Source organism: Lolium rigidum, chromosome 6 (genome assembly GCF_022539505.1).
Source record: "Lolium rigidum isolate FL_2022 chromosome 6, APGP_CSIRO_Lrig_0.1, whole genome shotgun sequence".
NCBI lineage: Eukaryota > Viridiplantae > Streptophyta > Magnoliopsida > Poales > Poaceae > Lolium > Lolium rigidum.
The window spans coordinates 175,842,204-175,867,986 of NC_061513.1; the positions used below are offsets into that span (position 1 = coordinate 175,842,204).

The following is a 25,783-nucleotide window of genomic DNA, read 5'->3' on the forward strand; positions in this document are numbered from 1 at the left end:
AGTAGGATGATCCGATTATGCGGTGAAAACCCTAAATCGTCGTAGATCGCTTTAGCTTTATCTTGATCAAGCAGGACCACCATATATTCGTACACCTCGTACGAATCATGGGTGGATCGGCTCTTTGAGCCGATTCACAAGACAACCTGAGAGCCGATCGAGGCTCGTATTTAATGTTTACGTGTATGCCATGCAGGAAACTAAGCGAGGCATCATACAACACCTTCCTGACCAGGTATAGGTCAGGTGGCACGCCCTTGCGACGAGCATCGGACGTGTGACCAGAAGGCTTTGCGGGCCGTCGCTCTGAGGGACCGGGGCCAGCCGCAGCCCTGAGTTGTTCCCGGCTCTACTGTGTTGCCCGTCGCTGCCCGCCGGTGGGTTTCTGACCGCAACAGTTGTGTTTGTTGGGATTCGATAAATTGTGGAATTGTGATGAGATTGTTCATCATATTACCATAGTACTGTTATTTAAGATCTTGCATGCTCTCCGGTACTTGTAGTTACCTTGATCAAGTAGTTGCTTGTATCTCCAAGAGGGAGTATTTATGCTCGATAATGGGTTCATGCCTCTAGTTTTCTGGAAGAGTGACAATAACTTCTAAGATTGTAGAAGTGCTGTTGCTACTAGGGAGAAAACAACAATATTTTGTCTAATTATAATTCTATTGTTTATTTTACACACATTGCTTAATGCGATAATCTGTTGCTTGCAAGTTAATACTCGAAGGGGTTCAGATGATAACCTGAAGGTGGATTATTAGTCGTAGACGCAGTTGGATTACAGTCTATGTATTATGTTGTAATGCCCAATTAAATGCTATAGTAACCTTTATTTTATCATAGCATGCATTATCATGTCCTCACAATTATCAATTGCCCAACTGTAATTTGTTCACCCAACACATGTTATTTGGAGAGATACCACTAGTGTAGATAGCTGGGAACCCCGGTCATTCTGTCATCATCATTGCTCTACAGTCACTCCGCACTGGAATATTCTCTTTGTGCTACTGCTGCTGTGTTACTATTGCCATGAATCTCATATTACTGCTGCTTTCACATCACCTCTGTTACTAGTGCTTTTTTAGGTGCAGCTGAATTGACAACTCCGTTGTTAAGGCTTATAAGTATTCTTTACCTTCCCTTGAGTCGAATCAATAAATTTGGGTTTACTTCCCTCGAAAACTATTGCGATCCCCTATACTTGTGGGTCATCAGATACCATTAGACGTTATAGGCTTTATAGTGTATCTCTCATTGACCTTGTTGCTATTCACTTGCTTGGACAAGATAAAAATGATATGATTATACTCTGTACATGTATTTACAATGTCCACGCCGTCCGCAAATGTTATAATAAACTAAAGTCCGAAATTATGTCGCCAAGTGTTGTTTAGTTCACTAGTAAGCTTCTTGTAAGGCGGACCGGATGTTTGTTTTGCAAATTGTGGTACTAAAATGTACATCTAAGAGCATCTCTAGCCGTTGGGTCTCCCAAGCCGAAATCCGGCGCTATTTAGCGCCGTATGGATGTAAAATTTGACCTGAGGAGGCCCATATTCTCAGCGGCGCTTCCAAGATGGATACAAAATTTGAACAAATATAGGCGAATTCAAATAAAACTAGACGAAATACGTTCAAACATAGGCGAAATTTAGAGATATTTAACATATATAGGCGAGTTCGTACATATATAGGCCGAATTCGTTATACATTTGAATTCGGCGAGAGGGAATATAAACTAATTAAACGGACGGTGATCTACATGCTGAAATGGCGGTAGAACGCCGTGTAGTCGCCGCCGCCGTTGTCGTCGCTGGAGTGGCCGACGTCCTCGGGCGGCGGCGCCTGCTGGTGATACGTCTCCAACGTATCTATAATTTCTTATGTTCCATGCTACTTTTATGATGATACACATATGTTTTATACACACTTTACATCATTTATATGCATTTTCCGGAACTAACCTATTAACAAGATGCCGAAGTGACAGTTCCTGTTTTCTGCTGTTTTTGGTTTCAGAAATCCTAGTAAGGAAATATTCTCGGAATTGGACGAAATCAACGCCCACGATCTTATATTTCAAGGAAGCTTCCAGAGCACCGAAGAGGGGCCAGAGGAGAGCCAGGGGGCCCCACCCCACATGGCGGCGCGGCCAAGGGGGGGGGCGCCCCCCTACTGTGAGGGGGCTCCGTGGCCCTTCCGACTCCGACTCTTCGCCTATATAAGCCTCCCTGACCTAAATCTTCGAGAGGAATAAGCCACGATACGAGAAAAGTTCCAGAGCCGCCGCCATCGCGAAGCCAAGATTCGGGGGACAGAAGTCTCTGTTCCGACACGCCGCCGGGACGGGGAATTGCCCCCGGAAGGCATCTCCATCGACACCACCGCCATCTTCATCAACGCTGCTGACTCCTATGATGAGGAGGGAGTAGTTCTCCCCCGAGGCTAAGGGTTGTACCGTAGCTATGTGGTTCATCTCTCTCTCCCATGTGATCTTTATGTGATCATGAGCTTTGTGATCTAGTTGAATATCATCTATGTGCTACTCTAGTGATGTTATTAAAGTAGTCTATTCCTCCTTCATGATGTAATGTTGACGGTGTGTGCATCATGTAGTACTTGGTATAAGCTATGATTGTGATCTCTTGTAGATTATGAAGTTAACTATTACTATGATAGTATTGATGCGATCTATTCCCCCTTTCATAGCCTGACGGTGACGAGTGTGCATGCTATGTTAGTACTCGGTATAATTGCAATGGTCTATCATGCACTCTAAGGTTACTTAAATATGAACACCGAATGTTGTGGAGCTTGTTAACTCCGGCTTGAGGGAGCTCTTGTAGCCCTACACAATGAATGGTATTTGTCATCCAACAAGAGAGTGTAGAGAAAGTAGTATTTGTTTATTCAGTTATGTGATCAATGTTGAGAGTGTCCACTAGTGAAAGTATGATCCCTAGGCCTTGTTTCTAAGCATCGAAACTCCGTTTATTTACTGTTCTGTTGCATGTTTACTCGATGCCATATTTTATTCAGATTGTTATTACCGCTCATATACATCAATATCACTTGCATTTTACTATCTCTTCGCCGAACTAGTGCACCTATACATCTGACAAGTGTATTAGGTGTGTTGGGGACACAAGAGACTTCTTGTATCGTGATTGCAGGGTTGCTTGAGAGGGATATCTTTGTCCTCTACCTCCCCGAGTTCGATAAACCTTGGGTGATTCACTTAAGGGAAACTTGCTGCTGTTCTACAAACCTCTCGCTCTTGGAGGCCCAACACCGTCGACGGGAATAGAAGCGTGCGTAGACATCAAGCTATTTTCCAGCGCCGTTGGCGGGAACGAAGAAAAGCTACACCACAGAGATTGCTACCTCCCACGTCAACCACGCGCCAGTTGTGGACAACAAGCTATTTTCTGGCGCCGTTGCCGGGGAGGTAAGGTAAAAGGTATTCACATCCTCCGACTACTAAGTTATTTCCTAGCACTTTTGCCGGTGTGTGAGTGCTCGAAGCTATTTCCTTTAGATCCTGCAATTGCATCTTTTTGTTTCTTGTTTACACTAGTTAGGCTTAATGGAAAACAACAAAAATATTAGAGATCTTTATAGTATTTATCTTGAGTTAGGACATGAGGTGTTTGAAGAGAAAATAAAAAAACCTATGGAACTTTATATGCATGATAATGCCAATGTTATTAGTATGAATGCTTTGAACACCATTGTTGCTAATGCTATGGAAGAATTTAAGCTTGGGGAAGCTGGTTTTGATGAGCATGATATTTTTAGTCCCCCAAGCATGGAGGAGACAATTTACTTTGATGATACTTTGCCTCCCATTTATGATGATTATAATGATAGTGGTATTTTGGTGCCACCTACTATGGAGGATAAAGTTTATTATGATTATACTATGCCTCCTATATTTGATGATGAGAATAATAATGATAGCTACTTTGTTGAATTTGCTCCCACTACAATTAATAAGAATGACTATGCTTATGTTGGGAGTAGTAATTATTTTATGCATGAGACTCATGATAAGAATGCTTTATGTGATAGTTATATTCTTGAGTTTGTTCATGATGCTACTGGAAATTATTATGAGAGAGGAAAATATGGTTCTAGAAATTTTCATGGTACTAAAACACCTCTCTATATGCTGAAAATTTTGAAGTTACTTGTGTTTTATCTTCCTATGATTGTCACTTTGTTCTTCATGAATTTATTTGTGTACAAGATTCCTATGCATAGGAAGTGGGTTAGACTTAAATGTGTTTTGAATTTGCTTCTTGATGCTCTATTTTTCTTCAACTCTTATTCCATGTGAGCATCATTAAAATTGCTGACCCCATCTTAACGGCTATAAAGAAAGCACTTCTTGGGAGATAACCCATGTTTTTATTTTGCTACTGTTTTGTTGTGTCTTGGAAGTTGTTACTACTGTAGCAACCTCTCCTTATCTTTATTTTATTGCATTGTTGTGCCAAGTAAAGTCTTTGATAGTAAGGTTGATACTAGATTTGGATTACTGCGCGGAAACATATTTCTTGCTGTCACGAATTTGAGTAGGTCTCTCTGTAGGTAACTCAGAAAAATCTGCCAATTTACGTGCGTGATCCTCAGATATGTACGCAACTTTCATTCAGTTTGAGCATTTTCATCTGAGCAAGTTAAGTGCCCCTGAAAAATTCGTCTTTACGGACTGTTCTGTTTTGACAGATTCTGCCTTTTATTTCGCATTGCCTATTTTGTTATGTTGGATGGATTTCTTTGTTCCATTAACTTTCAGTAGCTTTGAGCAATGTCCAGAAGTGTTAAGAATGATTGTGTCACCTCTGAATATGTGAATTTTTGATTATGCACTAACCCTCTAATGAGTTTGTTTTGAGTTTGGTGTGGAGGAAGTTTTCAAGGATCAAGAGAGGAGTGAAAATTCACTCCATACAATATGATCAAGAAGAGTGAAAAGTCTAAGCTTGGGGATGCCCCCGTGGTTCATCCCTGCATATTTCAAGAAGACTCAAGCATCTAAGCTTGGGGATGCCCAAGGCATCCCCTTCTTCATCGACAACTTATCGGGTCACCTCTAGTGAAACTATATTTTTATTCCGTCACATCTTATGTGCTTTACTTGGAGCGTCTGTATGTTTTTATTTTTGTTTTGTTTGAATAAAATCTGATCCTATCATGCTTGTGTGGGAGAGAGACACGCTCCGCTGTTGCATATGAATACATGTGTTCTTAGCTTTATTCTTAATGTTGATGGCGAAGGTTGAAACTGCTTCATTAATTGTTATATGGTTGGAAACAGAAAATGCTGCATGTGGTAATTTGTATAATGTCTTGAATAATTTGATACTTGGCAATTGTTGTGCTCATATAGATCATGTTTAAGCTCTTGCATCATGTACTTTGCACCTATTAATGAAGAACTACATAGAGCTTGTTAAAATTTGGTTTGCATGATTGGTCTCTCTAGAGTCTAGATATTTTCTAGTTAAGGTGTTTGAACAACAAGGAAGACGATGTAAAGTCTTATAATGCTTGCAATATGTTCATATGTAAGTTTTGCTGTACCGTTTTATACTTGTGTTTGCTTCAAACAACCTTGCTAGCTTAAGCCTTGTATTGAGAGGGATTACTTCTCGTGCATCCAAAATCCTTGAGCCAAAAACTATGCCATTTGTGTCCACCATACCTACCTACTACATGGTATTTTTCTGCCATTCCAAAGTAAATTGCTTGAGTGCTACCTTTAAAATTCTATTCTTTGTCTTTGCAATATATAGCTCATGGGAAAAATAGCCTTAAAAACTATTGTGGTGAAGAATATGTAGCTATGTATCTTATTTCTTAATAAGTTTCTTGTTGAGCGGTAACCATGTTTCTAGGGACGCCATCAACTATTACACTTTTGTTGAATATCATGTGAGTTGCTATGCATGTTCGTCTTGTCTGAAGTAAGGGCGATTTTCATGATCAAATGGTTTGAGTATGCATATTGTTATGGAAGAACATTGGGCCGCTAACTAAAGCCATGATCCATGGTGGAAGTTTCAGTTTCGACAATTAATCCTCAATCTCTTATGAGAATTTTATTTGTTGTTGAATGCTTATGCATTAAAGAGGAGTCCATTATCTGTTGTCTATGTTGTCCCGGTATGGATGTCTAAGTTGAGAATAATCAAAAACGAGAAATCAAATGCGATCTTTCTCCTTAGACCTTTGTACACAGGCGGCATAGAGGTACCCCTTTGTGACACTTGGTTGAAACATATGTTATGCAATGATAATCCATGTAAATCCAAGCTAATTAGGACAAGGTGCGAGCACTATTGGTAATCTATGCATGAGGCTTGCAACTTATAGGATGTCTTATACATAACACATATGATTTATTACTACCGTTGACAAAATTGTTTCTATGTTTTCAAAATGAAAAGCTCTAGCACAAAAATAGTAATCCATGCTTCCCTCTGTGAAGGGCCCATTCTTTTACTTTATGTTGAGTCAGTTTACCTACTTCTTTCTATCTTAGAAGCAAACACTTGTGTCAACTGTGTGCATTGATTCTTACATGTTTACCTATTGCACTTGTTATATTGCTTTATGATGACAACTATCCATGAGATATACATGTTACAATTGAAAGCAATTGCTGAAACTTATGTCTTCCTTTGTGTTGCTTCAAAACCTTCTACTAAGAATTTATTGCTTTATGAGTTAACTCTTATGCAAGACTTATTGATGTTTGTCTTGAAAGTACTATTCATGAAAAGTCTTTGTTATATGGTTCAGTTGTTTACTCATTGTCTTTACCATTGCTTTGAATCACTTCATTCATCTCATATGCTTTACAATAGTATTGATCAAGATTATGATAGCATGTCACTTAAGAAATTATCTTTGTTATCGTTTACCTACTCGAGGGCGAGTAGGAACTAAGCTTGGGGATGCTGATACGTCTCCAACGTATTTATAATTTCTTATGTTCCATGCTACTTTTATGATGATACACATATGTTTTATACACACTTTACATCATTTATATGCATTTTCCGGAACTAACCTATTAACAAGATGCCGAAGTGTCGGTTCACGTTTTACTGCTGTTTTTGGTTTCGAAATCCTAGTAAGGAAATATTCTCGGAATTGGACGAAATCAACGCCCACGATCTTATATTTCAAGGAAGCTTCCAGAGCACCGAAGAGGGGCCATAGGAGAGCCAGGGGGCCCCACCCCACATGGCGGCGCGACCAAGGGGGGGGCGCCCCCCCTACTGTGAGGGGGCCCCGTGGCCCTTCCGACTCCGACTCTTCGCCTATATAAGCCTCCCTGACCTAAATATTCGAGAGGAATAAGCCACGATACGAGAAAAGTTCCAGAGCCGCCGCCATCGCGAAGCCAAGATTCGGGGGACAGAAGTCTCTGTTCCGACACGCCGCCGGGACGGGGAATTGCCCCCGGAAGGCATCTCCATCGACACCACCGCCATCTTCATCAACGCTGCTGACTCCTATGATGAGGAGGGAGTAGTTCTCCCCCGAGGCTAAGGGTTGTACCGTAGCTATGTGGTTCATCTCTCTCTCCCATGTGATCTTTATGTGATCATGAGCTTTGTGATCTAGTTGAATATCATCTATGTGCTACTCTAGTGATGTTATTAAAGTAGTCTATTCCTCCTTCATGATGTAATGTTGACGAGTGTGTGCATCATGTAGTACTTGGTATAAGCTATGATTGTGATCTCTTGTAGATTATGAAGTTAACTATTACTATGATAGTATTGATGCGATCTATTCCCCCTTTCATAGCTCGACGGTGACGAGTGTGCATGCTATGTTAGTACTCGGTATAATTGCAATGGTCTATCATGCACTCTAAGGTTACTTAAATATGAACACCGAATGTTGTGGAGCTTGTTAACTCCGGCTTGAGGGAGCTCTTGTAGCCCTACACAATGAATGGTATTTGTCATCCAACAAGAGAGTGTAGAGAAAGTAGTATTTGTTTATTCAGTTATGTGATCAATGTTGAGAGTGTCCACTAGTGAAAGTATGATCCCTAGGCCTTGTTTCTAAACATCGAAACTCCGTTTATTTACTGTTCTGTTGCATGTTTACTCGCTGCCATATTTTATTCAGATTGTTATTACCGCTCATATACATCAATATCACTTGCATTTTACTATCTCTTCGCCGAACTAGTGCACCTATACATCTGACAAGTGTATTAGGTGTGTTGGGGACACAAGAGACTTCTTGTATCGTGATTGCAGGGTTGCTTGAGAGGGATATCTTTGTCCTCTACCTCCCTGAGTTCGATAAACCTTGGGTGATTCACTTAAGGGAAACTTGCTGCTGTTCTACAAACCTCTGCTCTTGGAGGCCCAACCTGTTGCATATGAATCCTAGTACGGGGTAGTTGCAGCCCTCTATGTGCGCGAGCACATTCTCGAGGGTGCGGCCCGGCTCGCTCCACCAGCAGCGGCGGCCGGCGGCGTTGTTGCGCGCGGGAGGAGGGGGAGGTCCGTCGTAGGCGGCGAGTTCGCGCTCGTACCTTTGCCGGAAGAAGTCCGTCCACGCCACGTAGTTGTCGGGGTAGAAGCGCGGCTCGGTGCACTGCTCGTCGCTGAGGGTGACGAGCACCGCGTTGATCTCCGCCTCGAGGGCGGCGCGTCCTATTGGCGGCGGCGAGATCGGGACGCCCCCCGCGCTCAGGCGCGATCCTCCGGGCGCGCGTAAGTCCGGCAGCGCAGGGTAGCCCGCCACATGCAACAGCCTCCCCTCCCATTGGTTGAGAGAACGCTAGCCGAAGCCGTTGTACGCCGCGCCATCGCCGAAGTCCGCCATTGCTCGGTCGAGGAGATTGGGGAGAGAAGTTTGGTGGTGAATAGAGAGACGGCGGTGGTGAATGCGGCCAGACGCGGTAGTTCCACGATAAATAGAGGGAGCCGCGCGTGAATTCGATGCGACGGCATTAACTCGCCGCGTGGAAGCGACGCGTCCGGCGAAGACTGACCGGCGGCAGGCTTTTGCAGCGCGCGGAAGACGATGCGAAGAGGACGACGATCGGCCTTTCTCGCCGACAAGTCAGGGCCACCAGCCACGCGGGAAGTTTTCTCGACGTTTTCCGCGCTTTCGTTTCTTACGGACTCCCGGAGCGCTCCCGGCGGCGGGGAGACCTGGGTAGATGAAAGCCCAAATCCAAGCGAAAACAAGAATCCAGGAGCGTGATTGGACCGTTTTCGTCCATCCGAATTAAAAAAAGGGTCCTAAGGTCTTTCCGGGGACATGGCTGGAGATGCTCTAATAGAAGTTGTGATAGAAAAAGTGTATATGACTTTAAATATAAATGTATCTAAACATTTTTTTTTCAGGAACGCGCGAGAAAGCACGCCTTTTTTTTATAGATAGAGGAAGAACCAAATACAAACTCCACACTTACAACACACGTGGCCAAGGCCAAAGAAGAAAAATAAACTCCTCACAAAAACCCCACAAGTTTGCACCTATCCGCTTCCTCGACAATCGCGTCGAGAAGAAGAGCCTCCGACCTAGATTTGTTCTTGAAGATCCTATTGTTTCGCTCAATCCAAATCGACCTAAGAACCAACAAGAAGAGGGAGCGCGCTTGAGGCTTCAGCTTGGTCGGCCAGGACTCAAGCACACGCGGCCACCACTCGAGGAGGCCATCCACATTGGTCGGGAGAAGGGAGGTGCGGTCCAAGCCCTTCAGGACTTCGAACCAGATGATGCGGGAGAAAGGGCACTGGAGAAGAAGATGGTCAATAGTCTCTGAGTGTTGCAAGCAGAAGGTGCAAGAATCATCGTTAGTCAAGCCATGACGAAGCCTTCGTTCTCCCGTCCAGCAACGGTTCCACGCCACTTTCCACGCAAATAGTTTGAATTTGAGAGGAGCCTTGCATTTCCAAATCGGGTCGTGCCACGCCCACAAAGTACGCCCCTCAAAAAAGGCCAAGTATGCAGACTTCACGGAGAACTCTTTCGAAGTAGTCCATATCCATGTGAATGAGTCGGTCATGTCCTCCACCAAGTGCACACTGGAGAGCTCATTCCACAGATTAAGATATTGGACCAACGCCGGGACCGAAAGACCTGCCGAGAGATCATGCACCCAAGCATGTGAATAACATGGAGATTTAAATAAATCTCAGATGTGTATACGGATAGAGATAGTATAATAAATAAATAAAAACTAGCCCTCCCTCCACTAAGCTTTTGCTTCGTCCGCGCGACGCGAATGCACGACGCGACACGAGCGCAGGAATCATCCAGATCGGAGGAAGAAAGTAACAGGACACTTTTAAAACGAAAAATAGGGACAAGATCTGCCACGACTCCATTTTAACTCGTCGCCGCGGCCTCCGCCCTCCGCCGCTGCGATCTCCCTTCCCGCTCTCGCCTCCCCTCCGCCAGGCCGGCCTCTCTCGTCTCCTCCGCCCGCCGCCATGGCTCCTGGACTCTACACGGACATCGGCAAGAAGACCAGAGGTACGGAGAATCTCTCCCTCCTTTTTTTTCGAGCCATTCTCTCCCTCCTTTCCGCTGATTGTTTCTTCGATTGCCGAGAACCGGCCGATCTTGACGATGCCATGACTGTTGCGCGCAGATCTGCTGTACCGGGACTACTGCACACACCAGAAGTTCACCCTCACCACATGCACCCCGGAGGGCGTTGTGAGTATCCTCCTCCTCAGTAACTATACATTTCCGTTGCAATTTCACAATTTACTGGCCTCATAAGGACCATAGCAGTATCTTAATTGCGGTCTGCGTTGCATTTCTCCACATTAGTCGACTACTAGGTACATTACAAATCAACATGTTAGCATCAGGCCGATCGATCTCTCCTTTGCGCTGGTTTCTGTACTGCTGTTGCCGTCGCAGATTACCATCGTGGCACTGTGCCACTGTTTGTATCGATCTGTGCCCCTTTCGGCATATACCGAATGTGGACTTTTCAGTTTTAACCATGGAAGAAAGCTATGGATCCTCATTTGTTACTAGGATACCAAATCTTTGTCTAGGGATCATTTTTCACTCACGGCAACTGGATTGCACATCTTTTGGTTTCATAAACATGAAGCACAACTATGTGTTTTATGCTGATTAGTTGCTCACTGCGTATGAAGGAGATGAGCAGATGATTGGTATATAGTTTCGGTATTCGTATCTCTGTGCAGCATTTGTGCTCTCTATTTGATGATTTTGGTTTACCTACAGGCAATCACAGCTGCAGGAACAAGGTTAAACGAGTCCATCTTTGGTGAGCTTCAGACCCAGCTTAAGACCAAGAACCTAACAGTTGATATCAAAACAAACTCAGAGTCAGATGTAAGCTGCCTTTGCTACACCTTTTTTTCCTCTCTCTCACGCGAACCCTCTGTGCAAATTTCATAGCTGTCTTTGCTTGAAATTTCTTCTTTGAGTGGTATATCTGACTGTTCTTTTATGCCCCATAATCGGAATTTACAACAACTGATGAACGTTTCACATCCCCAGCTTTTGACGACAGTCACAGTTGATGGGTTAGGAACTCCTGGGCTGAAATCAATCCTCAGCTTGGTTGTTCCAGACCAGAGGTCAGGGAAGGTATATTTCTCGCATTCTTCCATTTTCTTAATCCTTGTAATATGCAACATGGTGATCGCTGCAGCAAAACAGTTAATTTGTCTTATTGCCATAACAGCTGGATTTCCTGTACTTGCATGAATTGGCCGGTCTCAATGCAAGTGTTGGGCTGAATCCCAACCCTATGGTTAATCTCTCTGGTGTCTTTGGAAGCAAAGAACTGTCAGTTGGTGTTGATGTTTCATTCGACACGGCAACTAGCAATTTCACCAAGTACAATGCTGCATTAAGCCTCACAAATCAGGATCTTATTGCTTCCCTCCACCTGTAAGCATCTTTTCTATACTCAGCTGGCATATATTAATATGGAATTCTACTAGTCTTGATAGTTAATGTCAGTCATCAGGCTATTATTCTCATTGTAAGGCGCCTAGTGTGCTGCTTCTTTGCTCTAATACTAGCATTTGCTGTGGCGGTGACCTTCCAAATCTTCTGCAGGAACAACCATGGTGACACCTTGACTGCATCTTACTACCACTTGGTAAAGCTACATTCGTCCACTGCTGCTGTTGGAGCTGAGCTGTCCCACAGCTTCTCAAGGAACGAGAGCACAATGATATTTGGATCGCAGCACTCGTTGGATCCCCACACCACCGCGAAGGCACGCTTCAACAACTATGGCATGGCCAGTGCCCTTGTCCAGCATGAATGGCGCCCCAAGTCACTCATCACAATCTCTGGTGAGGTTGACACAAAGGCAATTGAGAAGAGCACGAAAGTTGGTTTGTCATTGGTGCTCAAGCCTTGAGATACATATTTTGGATAGTGCATATCTTTTAAATTCAGTTTTGGTTGATGGGAATAACATGGGGGGAGTACATAGCCCCAGGTCATCTTTGTGGCATCATTATGTTCTTGAATTCTTCTTTTGCCCACATAATCTGTTATCTAGGCAAATGTTAACGCTGACCTTATTATTTTGATCATCAGCGCCTGTTAATAATTTCTGGTGATTAAGACCTGCTGTGAATCTTTTCAAATGTGATAGATTGGTTGTTACAGTTGTGTTAACCTCGGTGTTCATTCTTTGATGTCCTCGTTTGCATTCGTGCACTTGTATGTCTCAGTATAAGAAATAGATGTGCTTCTGATTTAAGAAGCACATATAAAACATGGAACCTTTTTTTCCTAAAAGTTGGATAAACTATTTATGAAGTATGAGTATGTCTGTTATTCAGGGATTTAAAAAAAAATGTTGATTGGTTGTGTCCTGAACTGCTGTGCAGTCAGATGCTTTGTGGGCTCTTTCAGTTTAAGTTTAAGATTTGCTTGGACAACAGATCATCTCGGAGTTGACTGAAAGTGGTGGATTTCGGAGAACTGCAATAGCAAAACCATGGGAATGAAGAATCCCGAGTATTATTTACCTCGGGCAGCTAGTTTGCTTTGGCGAGACGTAGATGAAGACATGGGTGGTAGGTAACTCGATACCGTGGCGCACGCCGAAAGTTAACTGAATCGAAGACACGTTACAGTATAGGAGGAGATAATGTAGATCCCTAGCCTTTACCCAGACCTCCACGATAAAATTTCTTTGTGCCTCGCAAGAAAAGCTTCGAATAGTTTAGCTTACCACACATGCAACGCAAGCATGCAGCCTGAGCCAAGCACCTACATATATAACTAGGGAGCTCCCCCGACCAGATTGATCAGTACCATCGCCGGCAAGCTAAGAAACCACACGCACTGAAGCTAGGCACCGTTTGATTCCGGCGAGAAGCAAAGCACGTAGTACGCGAGACATGGCGAGCAAGCAAAGATCGTCGCCGGCCAAAGCCGCGGCGGCAGATTGTGATCCGGTGTACGAGTGGGTCATCGGCGACGGAAGCTATCTTCTCCGCCTCACCCTCCCAGGTATGCAGATCAGACCCTTCGTGTAATTGATAGTGGACCTAATGAGATCGATAAATGGTGCTGAACCGCTCTCTTGGATGGTATCATGTTGCAGGGTTCAAGAAAGAGGATTTCCGGGTGCACGTCGACCCCAGCGGCCGGCTGACCATCATCGTCGGCCACCGCCCCGTTGATGGCGTAGCCGGGACCGTGCGGCTGCACAAGGTGTTCCAGCTGCCACACACGTCCGACCTCGACGGGATCACCGGCCGGTACGACGGCAGCGCTCTCATGCTCACCGTGCCCAAGCTACCATCCAGCGCGGTACCACCACCGGAGACGCCCATGGAACAGGTCAAAGAGGCCGCGGCCGATGTCGCCGACAAGCCAACGGATAAAAAATGCAGGGTTGGACGGGAGGCGGAGCGGCTGATCGAGGCGGCGAGGGCGAGGTTGCAGGGGAGGCAGAAGGAGGAGGCGGCGACGAAGGAGCAAACTGCAGCGAGCAGCAAGAAGTCGCCTGCCAGAGAAGTGGACGGAAGGAAAGAGGAGCCCAAACCGGAGGCGCCGGCGACGCCGGCTGAGAAGGTGATGAAACAAGAAGATGATCACGACGAGAAGGCCAAGGCCGCTGAACACAAGGCGAAGCTCGATCGTGAGGCGGAGCAGAGGATCGAGGCGGCCAGGGCGAGGCTGTATGCCGCGGAGAGAGAGGCGGAGAGGGAGAGGGAGCAGAATGGCTGCTGGAATTGGAAGGAGCGGGCGACGGAGGAGGGCCTCAAGTGGGCGGAGACCATCGGCAATAACAAGGAGGTGATCGCCACCGCCGTGGCCGCCTTCACGTTAGGCTTCTTCGTCTCCCACAGGATCTTCTCCAGGAGCTGAATAATCATCTCACATGAATGTCAGTACAGCGTACGCTCGTGCCGCCGTGCGTGCGTTCATGCACACATGGACGTACATAGATGGCGGGATACATTAAAGCTTCAACTGTGTATTCGTGTATATACATACGACGTGTGATATTTGGTATTACCTACTGGCACAACAAAGTGTCACACTGTCACTCTCACGACCTGCTACCTGCCTGAAGTTCTGAAGGTGAACGGATGATCCCCAACGACAGAGGGAGGCCCAATTGGCAAGCGCAGCATATGAATGATAAGGGAGTGGAGTGTGTGTAAGGGATTATGTGATTGTAATATGAACTCTTCCTCTTCCCTCTAACTAGGGATGGTACCCGCAGGGTACGGCTACGGGTAAAACCATCTCATACCCGTACCCATCACCCGTATCCAAACCCGTACCCAAACATATGGGTACAAGTTTTTCTTATACCCGTCACCCGGCAGGATCAACGGATACCCGCGGGCAAAAAATATCCGCGCTTACAACACAACAAATTGATCAAAAAATATGACATGAGGTGAAGCGATCCTAAATAGGGGACTAATCCTCACTAACCTATCAGCAATTGTAAGACTGGAAAGCGTGAGATTCAGCCTAGCAACGTAAAGGCGTGATTAGGGGAAACTTAAGTACTTAAAAATATTGCAGTGGCCTTCTAATTTATATGGGTACATGGGTATGTGGGTATGAGTTCTACGACATACCTACCCTACCTGATGAGTATGATATTTTCCCATTTACGAATACCATAGGTAATATTTTTTCCCATTTAGTTTTTACCCAGGAGATATGTGGGTCATGGGTACCTATTGCCATCCCTACCTGCAAACCCAGCTTTAGTAGGATTTCATTAACCTCGATGTCACGCTAAGAAAAAATGTATACAAATCTATCAATCGAGTAAAGTTAGGTTGTGGAATTTACCATCGGAGCCATCAATAGTCCCCGGTCACTCTCGAGCAACTTGGTAAATCTCCTAGAAAGAAGAATTTTCCTCTGAAGCTGTATCTGTCCGATCACGCGTTAGGGCTTGGTTGCTCCCATCCTTTTTTTTTTTTTTTGAACCAGGAGAGCCCCGAAGGCCCCGGAAGCTTTATATTAAAACATAAATAGTGGAGGTGTACAATATTAGAGATGCCTCATAAGAAAAAAGAAAATAACACACAGTTCCCCATTTTATGTGGAGAAGACCCCTCTGAAAGATGTTGAGACGCAATCAGGTCCCTCCCTATCTCCGCTGCCGAGCCGAAGGTCGGCTGTACCGCCGCCGAGCACCGCCGCAGGGACAGAACCACTTGCTTCAGTGCGGACGTTGAGCGTGGCCCGTGGCCGCTAACCTAAGAGAAGGCCTCCGATGGAGGTTGAAAAGACGTCGGAGCTCACCGGCTTTGACGTACGGCACACAGCCGTCAAGATTATGCCCGCCGATGTCGCTTCCAAGCGCCGGAAATCCCCGATGCAAGAATCCTCGCTAGCTCCGTCGATGTTGAGCGACCCGCACTCCAGCAACACTCCTGCCACGGGTGGGTGAAGGCGGGCAGAGGTGGTCGGAGAAGCGAGGAAAAATCTACGGGAAGGGGAATGTCCGAAACTCCCCTGAGCACCTTGGCCAAGCCATCCGCTCGCTGCCAACCACTTCCTCTCCCTCGCCGCCACGGTCGGCCAAGAGGAACATGGGAGAGCAGCTGGCGTCAAAGCTGGCCCGAGCACGAATCCACCGCCTGCAAGATCCAGACACCCAGAAACCACTGCATCTCCCACTCCCCTCGCCACCACGGCCGGCCGGAGGAGGAGGCAGTAGCTGCAGGAACTGAAGAGCTGCACGACCCAAGCGATTATTGGGGGGGGGGGGGGGCTCTCCACGGGAGCACCGCCAGCTCGATTCCACCCTGGAAGTGGAGCGGCGGCCTCCATCGGTGACCGACCGGCGCCTCGCCAAAGCACCAGGACGGCAAAGGAGCCCCTACTACCCTCGAGCATCAGCAGCATCCAGGATGTTCTTCTTCTCCCCTTAACCTCCATAGCCGGCCAGGAGAAGCAAAAATAGCTCGGAAGAGCTGCAGAGCAAGAGGCAGCAGCATGCCTTATACATGGAGATCGTTGGGGAAGAAGGTGCCGCCGCCTCCTCCGACGACCGTAGCAGAAAACCAGCTGACCGCCATCCCAAGATGCTCAAGATCTGTCCAAAAATCTCAGAGCCCTACTCCAAACTACCGGCATAACGCCACTACCCCTAGTCTTACCTACTCCGGCGTCACTCCTCCGCCATCTTCGGTCAGCACCACCGCCGGGGAGGTCTCGGGAGCGACCCGGGAACACACGAGCTTCACCCAGTTACTGTTCACGCGTGATAGCAGGATGGGGAAAGAATGTTGTGTACGGTAGCTGCTTTCGTGCCCTCACATGCAACTTGGTCCAGTAGTTACTGTATGCGTAGAAATGTGATTTGAGCTAGCTTTGGCACTACGATTGCATGCTAGCAAATTTACTTGGTCTCGGTTGGAGAATGGAGTGACCATATGATTGGTACGTTGTACGTTGAGGAAGATTATGGTTAACTAAACTAGTTTAATCATAATGACTTCTATCTGTCAAACCATTCATCGATTCAAGATAAGGTTTACATGAAAAAGATGTGCATTGATATTGTGATTTCATTCTTGTGATCGAGTTCGTCATTTCATAGAGTGTTTCAAACTTGGTTTCGTATTTATTTTTAAGTCTTTTTTGGACGAGTTTTGTCAACTTTTCGCACATTGTCGGCCATTTCAAAATTCATTCGGGAAGTAGCTTCACCTCACAATTTCGCACTACTTTTATTCCAAAGTTTTCGGTATCAACCTCCATAAACAAGTAGATCTATAACTTCGTACAATATACTATGCAGATGTTGATGTACTCGTATACGAATGTCAAAATGGAAAATTATGAACACAAAATTTGTGCGCGACACTGAGATGACACTATTCCTTGAAGGAATTTTGAAACGCGTGAACGGATGCCAAATTTTTGATTAAATTTGGCAAAAAAAGCTTCAAAGGAACATGAAATTGCCATTCAAATATACGAAACAAAAAACCATTCATGTGAATTGTTTCGCAACATTAACACGCATCTTTTTCGTGTACAACATATTTCAAATCAACCACCGGAGGAGGATTAAACTGATGTAGATCAGTGGAATGTTACTTACGCATGCTCGAGTGCCTTCACCCATGAGGGGCCTACTTTCGCGCTCGCCAGAGCATTGGTGCGGAGAAACGGCCAAATCCACAGTTTTTCTTAGGTCATATTTTGCTTGCATGTGAGTTGCTTTAAGAATCGTGCTATGCAGAGAATCTTTTTCGTCATAGCCTACCAAACGTTTAGTTTTTGGCCCATACAATGCAAGAAAGGGCTTCGTGAGCAATCAATCATGGCCTAGATGTTTTGAGAAGAGCGATCGATTGGGTGATCTATACAAACACCTTGGCCACCCGAAATCCATGAAGAGAAACGGAGGCGGAGATGTTGCACATGCATAAGTACCGAGCGTCAGCCTCTGCATCTATTCAGTCGTTGCTTCACATGATGTAAGGATGTGATTGGTTGCTCGTAGCATATTTCAGCATCAGGCGAGATCGATCTTCTCCTCAGACCATGTTTAATTGGGCCAAGTCCCTGTCTCTGAACGATAGTTTATTTAGTTCTTAACAAAAAAGAATCATTTCATTTGTACATATTGTTTGGTTGCCAACTAAACTGCAATCTCCGTGTGAACTAAGAATTTAGGCCTGATTAGAAATCTACCTAAAAAGGTATACTCCACTTTTTTCTTTAAAAAGGCACACTAGCCAAGGTATGCGGGCATCAGACCTCACCCTGCAAAGAGCTTCGCACAATAACATCATGCTCGGGATTATTGAGTTTGTCAATCTACAGCGAACGGGGCATATCGAAAAATGCTACTCAGAGAGAAAGAAATGATGTTTCATTTCATTGTTCATCAAGTACGATACTGGATCATTCCCCAAGATTAAGTTTCCGAAATAAGAAGACTTGGACGCATGATGAAAGGCACCGGCTGAAGAGACGGACAGGAGATGTTATTTTCCAGAGAAGAGATCCCTAGCCTCGCCAACTAAAGTTGTGCGGCCACACACATGACAAGCTTGGAATAACCAGGGGAGCACAACACCTAAAGCACGGTTGTCAGGTACGTATTAAAGCTCGGCTTTCAAGCAGCAAGGAAGGCAATCCCTGCGCGCGTAGTATCACGAACGGCAGCTTCGGCAACTCGATCGAAGATCTCGGTCGGTCGATCAGCGCAGCAGACCATGGCGAGCTGGCCGCAGTTATCAGCGAAAGCCGCGGCGGACGGGCACCGATGCGACATCGACTTGGATCTCAAACCCCGTTGGGACGACGGGGCCACGACCTATCTCATTCGCTTCGACCTCTCAGGTAATCTACAACCTAGTTCACTAAACCCGGCGAGATTGAACCGTTGATTAACTGTATCAAGTACGTGCGCGCCTCAACCTGGTGTTGAAGGATTCAAGAAGGACGAGTTCAAGGTGCTCGTGGACGCCGGCGGCAGGCTGACCCTCCGCGGCCAGCGCCCCTCCGGACACGTGCGGGTCAACAAGGCGCTCCAGCTGCCTCCTACGGCGGACTTCGACAAGATCGCCGCCCGGTTCGACGGCAGAATGCTCTGCCTCACCGTGCCTAAACTGCCGGTTGCCGAAATGGCGCTGGCGAGGATGGACGAAGCGAAAGAGCTGGCCGCGTGGGAGACGGAGGCGGAGAAAGAGCGATCCGAATGGGACCGGGGGCAGGTGATCGCGGCTGCCGTCGCCGCCTTCGCGCTCGGCGTCGTCGTCACTCACAAGTTACTGTCGGCAAAGCATGTCTAAGCACATCGATCATGTCAGATCATGGAACAGTTGAAGCCTAGTCATCGTGGTGCGTCTACGCGTAAGTGTAAGAGAAGCTAGAGTACCACAATCTATAGCTGCGACGGCGCATGAACATTTTACTGAATAATTGTGTCTGAGATGCAATTGGTTCACAACTTCACATGGATCAGCCGTGTCATTGCAGTACTCATGTGCTCAATGATGGCCTGTTTTATATCGCCATTGTTTTTTTTCTCTCTCTCTCTTTTATCGGATTTGTACGGCTATGTGTGGCCGTGCGTATACTCTTATGAACTGTGTCACCATGATACAAGCTTTGAAATAATAAAACGTCCTTTATACAAAAAAAAATAATCAGTTGAGAAGCTATGGAATTTGAGAGCAGCGACCATAAAGAACTAACTCAAGTATACATCCATGCATGTTGGTTCTTCTCGCATAAAGCCGCATTTGGTGCCTCGATATAGTTTAGTTTTAATTTCTTCTATGTCAGAACTATGTGTTTGAGGAGTTGTATTACAAGATCAGCTAGCTAGGAACTCCACGGTTTGCCACTTCGGCGCCTACGGCTCCGACGGCGGTGAAGAAGTTGGAATCATCTGGCTAGCCATGCGCACACATTCCAAGCTTGCTTCCCTCTTCGACCATGACTACTCAAGCAACAAGAATAAACCTCTCTTGTGCTTAACGGCCACGAAATCAAAGACACTAGCAGCTTCCTTTATAAAGGACTAGGAAGTGTTGGCGCGGCGCACACCGCGCCCGTGGGTTGAAATTGATGTTCGCAAAACCTAAAGCTAATGTTGGATTGAAGTAGTTCACGCGTAGAAGCAAAGATTATATATCATAATATATCCAGATTCAGTCACATAATCCATAGGATCACTTATCCCAAATAAGATACAATAGAGGTTAGATTGCATTAGTCTATGGTAGGACTACGTTGATGGGAAAAAATAAAAATAAAAATACAATAGAGGGAAGATTGATTCTACAGGGTATATTTTTCATAGTCAAGTCAAAAGTAGATTATGTACAGAGATGATGCAAGAGTTTTCTTTCTTGTTGATTCATTCATTGTGCGTCAGTGATTGACATCGGTTCCATATGTCAACAGCACCAGTGAAACAACAATGTGTACAACCCATGTAGAGCTGGTGTTGGAATCTGGGACGTCGATGCCTTTCTTCTCCGGTGTTCTGAAGATATCTCCAGACTTATCCATCATGCTGCAGTCTATGATCGCCCCTTTGTACCCAGCATCAGGGATTGGCCACGCCTTGTTCAAGCACTTGCTGTCGTCTCCATCCCACACGCTTTCCTTGAAAAAATCAATTTTCCATGAGATATTGTTTCATCGTTGTGTTTAAGTTTTTTTCTATTTGTTCCAGAAACTCGCAGTAGCACTGCCGTGGTTATAGTAGCGAAGGCTACTCTTCTCCAAGACTGCAGCATGATGGATAAGTCTGGAGATATCTTCAGAACACCGGAGAAGAAAGGCATCGACGTCCCAGATTCCAACACCAGCTATGATCGCCCCTTTGTACCCAGCATCAGGGATTGGCCACGCCTTGTTCAAGCACTTGCTGTCGTCTCCATCCCACACGCTTTCCTTGAAAAAATCAATTTTCCATGAGATATTGTTTCATCGTTGTGTTTAAGTTTTTTTCTATTTGTTCCAGAAACTCACAGTAGCACTGCCGTGGTTATAGTAGCGAAGGCTACTCTTCTCCAAGAAACGGTGAGGACAACTGCCATTTTATCAGCAGAGGTGTATGTTTGCTTTCCTGTGAAGAACGAAACAAAGTATGCAGTATCTTCAAAAGAAATTTAATGTGTCGGTAATCGGATTTAACGTTTGATAGATAAAAAGATCAGTTGTACTTTACCGTCTCACCAGGTATGGTTAGGTGATGAGCCAGCGAAATAGATTTTAGTCTTTTTGCTGATGTTCATTCCCAGCTAATCAGTTAGCTTCTTAAGAGTGATCTTGAAACGCTAGAACATCTCCACTTCGTCTAGCTTTGCTTCACCATCGTCAAATAAGGCATACCTGATCACTGAACATGGTGGAGAGTTTTGATCAGTTCAGGTATGTGTTGACTTAACTGTAACATCATACGTATGAATATATACTATGAAGCAAAGGAAATATACTTACATGACCTTCATCCTCATATTGGCTTTCTGCTTCACCGTTCCTTTAGATATATACTGGAATGCTTCTTCATATTTTTATACCTTGTGATCTGGTACTCGATCCACCCGGTAGATTATCGGATTGTTGTTGCTTGATTCCAGTATCAGCGGCGGCCAGAATGTGTATAAATCAGCTGGCAGAAAGTGTTATGCATGCCTCCTATGTTCTGTGAATTTCAATATTCAGAGAATCAAATATGCGTCTTTAAGGATATAAAGGGTCCTTAAACACGCGCCTTGAGACCTTCAGGAATTGAGGACTCAGCCATGCACACCAGGGAGACCCATTTGCTTCTGTTGATTGAGTCACCGACGAAGAGCAGCCTCTTGTTTCTGAGCTTTCAAGCACTTTTTTTTCATAGTTCAACATGTCATAAAATAAGAATAGGATAGAAAATTCTGACGACTCATGATCTTTCATTGTCCATCGGTTTCTTAGTGTGTTTGCTTTCTAACATGTCATAAAATATGAATAGGATGGAAAATTCTGACAACCCATGATCTTTCACTGTCCATCGGTTTCTTAGTGTGTTTGCTTTCTTTGAATTCAGCTTGAGAGCAAGCAAAGATTTACCCTCAAAGAGTTCAATTTCAAAACTTTCACTATTAAAGACTGCATATGCAAATAATTCTATTGCCAGATATGTAGCTAACCTAATCGAATTGCATGGAGAACTAAGTAGCACAAAATGGGAAAGATCTTTTAGTGTCCATTAGTTTCTCCGCTGAACTCTTTTTTTAGGAAACACCGACCTCTGGTTTAGCAGAGCATTCAGATTAGGTTTGCAATTTCAACGACAGTTTTATTCTTTACTTATCTTGCTTTCTTTTCTTTCAGCTGCAGACAAAGGAAAAAAATCACCTTCCAAACAAATTAATTTTCTCACTGTATTAGTGCATTGTGGATGATATATCCTTCACACAGGTACAGAAATAAATCCTGAATTCACACCTCTTGTGATCAAATTCAGTTACGCTATAAAGTGTTAACAATGAGGGAAATTTAATCATGTTATCAGATGGACTAAGTGAGAATACCTACTCAGATAAACCGCGTGCAAAATCACCCTTCATGTGTAAAAAAGTAAAATGTCGTTTGGAATACTGTGAAGTGTGAACAAACTACAACAGCCAAATCTTCATCTGTGTGTTTAGGCAAGATGATACAAAACTGGAAAATAATATTAAATGTAGTTTCGGAGAAACAACTACAAAGGGAACTGATATAAACAGTTTTAAAAAATGGTAAACTATATTAAGAAATACATACCACACACAACAATTGCAGAGTTCCAATCTTGCTGTGCTCGTCTGGCTAAACCTACAGGTCATTTACTGATGTACATGGCTTGGCAACTTCAAGAAAATGGAAGATTGTTAGAGTCTCCAGTGAGAACATTCATTCATAAACTTTGCAAGTTCAGGTAGCTCCTCCCAAGTAGAAAACTTATTAAGCATGAACTGCTCCACAGAAATGAAATTCTCCAATAAGTATGCATTTTTCTTCTGAATTCGTGCTATAACCAGTGAGCTTAGGGACTATAATATCATCCTGCATAACCATATGTTATAGAACATAATGTAGTTCGATTGCCCTTCAAAATGGCTGTATTGCCCCCCAAAGAAAGAGCAAGAAGTTAGTAAACAATGGTTTCATTTACTACATGTCAAACCAAAATATTCCTCTTATTTTAAATAAAAGCCAAAAGAAATAAGAGAGAATAAATGATCTGGAAGAACTATGTCTTACCGTTTTTGTATTGAAGCCGTGTGGATTAGTCAATCACTATGGGGCGCAATCTATTCCAGCTATAATTAGATGCGAAATATATCATGCCCCAGGCTTTGTTGGTCGTTCTTTGAAGAAATAGCTGGCCATAATTCTTTGAAGAAATAGCTGGTCAACATAGATAAAGTAAACAACAATGTTCGGTAGAAGAGCCAATTCAATAATTCTGTATTTGATGCCAAGCATGGGAAGTGGGATGATTATCTAATTTTTGCTGATGAAAACTCCAACATAGTAGAAAGCAGAGCACAAGAGTTAAAAGGAGGCAGCAGAGGATCCAAATTGTCCAGCCTGGAGGCATTTCACAATAATACTTCATCAGACAGACAGGAAACAAATAGCACACTTGAATCTGCATTCAATCATCCTTTCAATTAACCGAGTGTAGATGAACTGTAACAGAAGCTACATGTAGTGTTTGTCCTTCTGAATCCCATAACCAGCTCCCCTGTGGATCGTTTGAACTAAAATTTAATGGACAACATAACAAATAACAGAGTTATAAGGGCCAGGAAGATGGTCACTCCGAGAAAATTCAGAAACCTCAAAACACAATAGAGTGAACCACAGATGGAGAAGCCATTCTCTATGCAAGACTGAAACTGTGACGTGCGCCTAGAAACACAAGAATCGTGTAGATTGCTATACCAATCCACGACTGGAATTTATTTGGAAGACTGAAACTGTGCCGTGCACCTAGAAACATTCATCAATTCTCCTTGCAAGTCGAAAACACGCTCCACCAGTCTCCTGGCGACATCTTCCTGAAGCCAGCACAAATTCGTACAGCAAGACACAGCTGAAATCAGATTTTGGCCCTTCACATGATATTCTGCAGTAGGCGATTTCAGGGGAAGAAAGTTGAAGTTCTTATTTGACATGGGAACAAAACAAACCAAAACTGAATCAGCCAAACTCAAACATACCTCAAGGGTGTGCTTGTATCAACTGCCGCAACTGAGATCTCGGGTAACGCAGTGGAGATCTGGCGCAAGGGCGGCCCTCGCCAGTCCACTTCTGGAGTACCTCTGTCGCGCTGCACTTCACTGGTCGCAGCCAGAATACATGGCTCCTCAGGTCGTCCTCCTCGCCTACCACTACGACCACTTTGTCAATGTCATCCGCGATGCCCAGGGTAGCAGCAGAAGCAGGGAACGGCATCCCCGAAGTAGATGAGGTGACGGAGGAAGATTGCCGCATAGGGCTTGCGCCGATGGAGCTGGGTCGGGTGGGAGTGGGGGCCAGGGGGAGATAGGGACCGCGAGTTACAGGCAGCTCGGATGAGCATCGCCGCCCCTAGGGGACTGATTCCGTCCACCGTCAATTTGCCGCCGGTGGAGTGGTGGACAACCTCGCTCGCCTCCTCCGGGTGCAGGGCACCCCGACGCCTTTGCATCCGCATCTGGCGAACGCAGAAGCCGCGTCAGGGACGTGCGTGAGCCGACGCCGACCGTCGTTGTCCCGGCTGACGACCACGACTTTCTGACTCCCGTGGCGGCCGCCGCTGGACGCGGACGTCCGCGACCACGCCGGGTACACCTCACCAGCAGCTTGCTCCGGCCAAGCTCTGGTTGACCTCAACGCCGGCCGCCATTCCCTGCCGCCTCGACCTGGTCGCTCAAGCAGGTCCGCCTGCACCGCCTCTTGATGTTAGGCTGTAACGCTCGCTGCTCCACAGTCCACTCCCAAGCTGAGAAGGTGGGAGGGTCAGAGAAAATGGCAGAAAAGGAGAGCACGGGACGTTTCCGGAGACAGATAGGAGGAAAAGGTTGTGGCAAGCAACGTGTCATCGTGGGAACGTGGGGTACATCACCGCTAAGGTTGCAAGCGGGGCGGGATGCGGCTGCCCGCTACAGAGCGACGCGGGACAGCACTGGTACTGCGGGCGCTGGCGGCTTGCCGCGACAGACCGCTTTACAAAGTGCGGAACACTGCGGCGGCCGCATCATCCCGCACTGGGCTCGCTGGCTGATCGGTTGGTGCTTAGCTAGTTAGCTAGCTATCATGCTCGCATACATGCTTAGCTCTCCGATCGATCGATCGGTCGTTGCTTAGCTAGCTGATCGCTAGCTAGTACCACACTGTGAATGTTAAATATTGCATCTTCAGGAATATAAATAATTCAAAAATGTTTAATATTACATCACACTGAAACTGGGACCAATTCGTGCTTCATCGTTTCAGTAATGCGGACAAACAAGGATCAAAGTTTATTCGTGTGGCACTGAATAGCAATCAGATTTCTCGGTCTATACTCTCACATCACTACATCAGCCAACGATGAGTATTTCAGTATGGTGCCATCAGAAAACAATAGCAATATATTCCAGCAGCTAGCTAAACTGATCGGAGTACCATGAAAATAACACTTAAGGAATAAACTGACAAAGTACCATGCAATCTTAGCAAATGCTGGAATTTGGACAATATAAAATAAGGTTGAGTGCAACAAAGCATGTCTGTATAACACTGTCCGATAATC

At 45.3% G+C, this 25,783-nt stretch overlaps 3 protein-coding genes across 3 annotated transcripts; all 3 read left to right on the plus strand.

The window, feature by feature from the left end:
• Positions 1-10,399: 10,399 nt before the first annotated feature.
• Positions 10,400-12,684, plus strand: LOC124660640 (mitochondrial outer membrane protein porin 3). Its single transcript, XM_047198471.1, has 6 exons — positions 10,400-10,533; positions 10,652-10,719; positions 11,266-11,376; positions 11,545-11,634; positions 11,732-11,940; positions 12,112-12,684. The coding sequence occupies exons 1-6, from the start codon at positions 10,491-10,493 to the stop codon at positions 12,419-12,421; spliced, it is 831 nt and encodes a 276-aa protein (XP_047054427.1). The 5' UTR covers positions 10,400-10,490; the 3' UTR covers positions 12,422-12,684.
• A 657-nt stretch (positions 12,685-13,341) lies between these two features.
• Positions 13,342-14,540, plus strand: LOC124668549 (inactive protein RESTRICTED TEV MOVEMENT 2-like). The gene is made up of 2 exons (XM_047205669.1): positions 13,342-13,527; positions 13,622-14,540. The coding sequence occupies exons 1-2, from the start codon at positions 13,416-13,418 to the stop codon at positions 14,389-14,391; spliced, it is 882 nt and encodes a 293-aa protein (XP_047061625.1). The 5' UTR covers positions 13,342-13,415; the 3' UTR covers positions 14,392-14,540.
• A 4,127-nt stretch (positions 14,541-18,667) lies between these two features.
• On the plus strand, positions 18,668-19,547 carry LOC124659513. The gene is made up of 2 exons (XM_047197380.1): positions 18,668-18,858; positions 18,949-19,547. The coding sequence occupies exons 1-2, from the start codon at positions 18,732-18,734 to the stop codon at positions 19,308-19,310; spliced, it is 489 nt and encodes a 162-aa protein (XP_047053336.1). The 5' UTR covers positions 18,668-18,731; the 3' UTR covers positions 19,311-19,547.
• Positions 19,548-25,783: the final 6,236 nt, after the last annotated feature.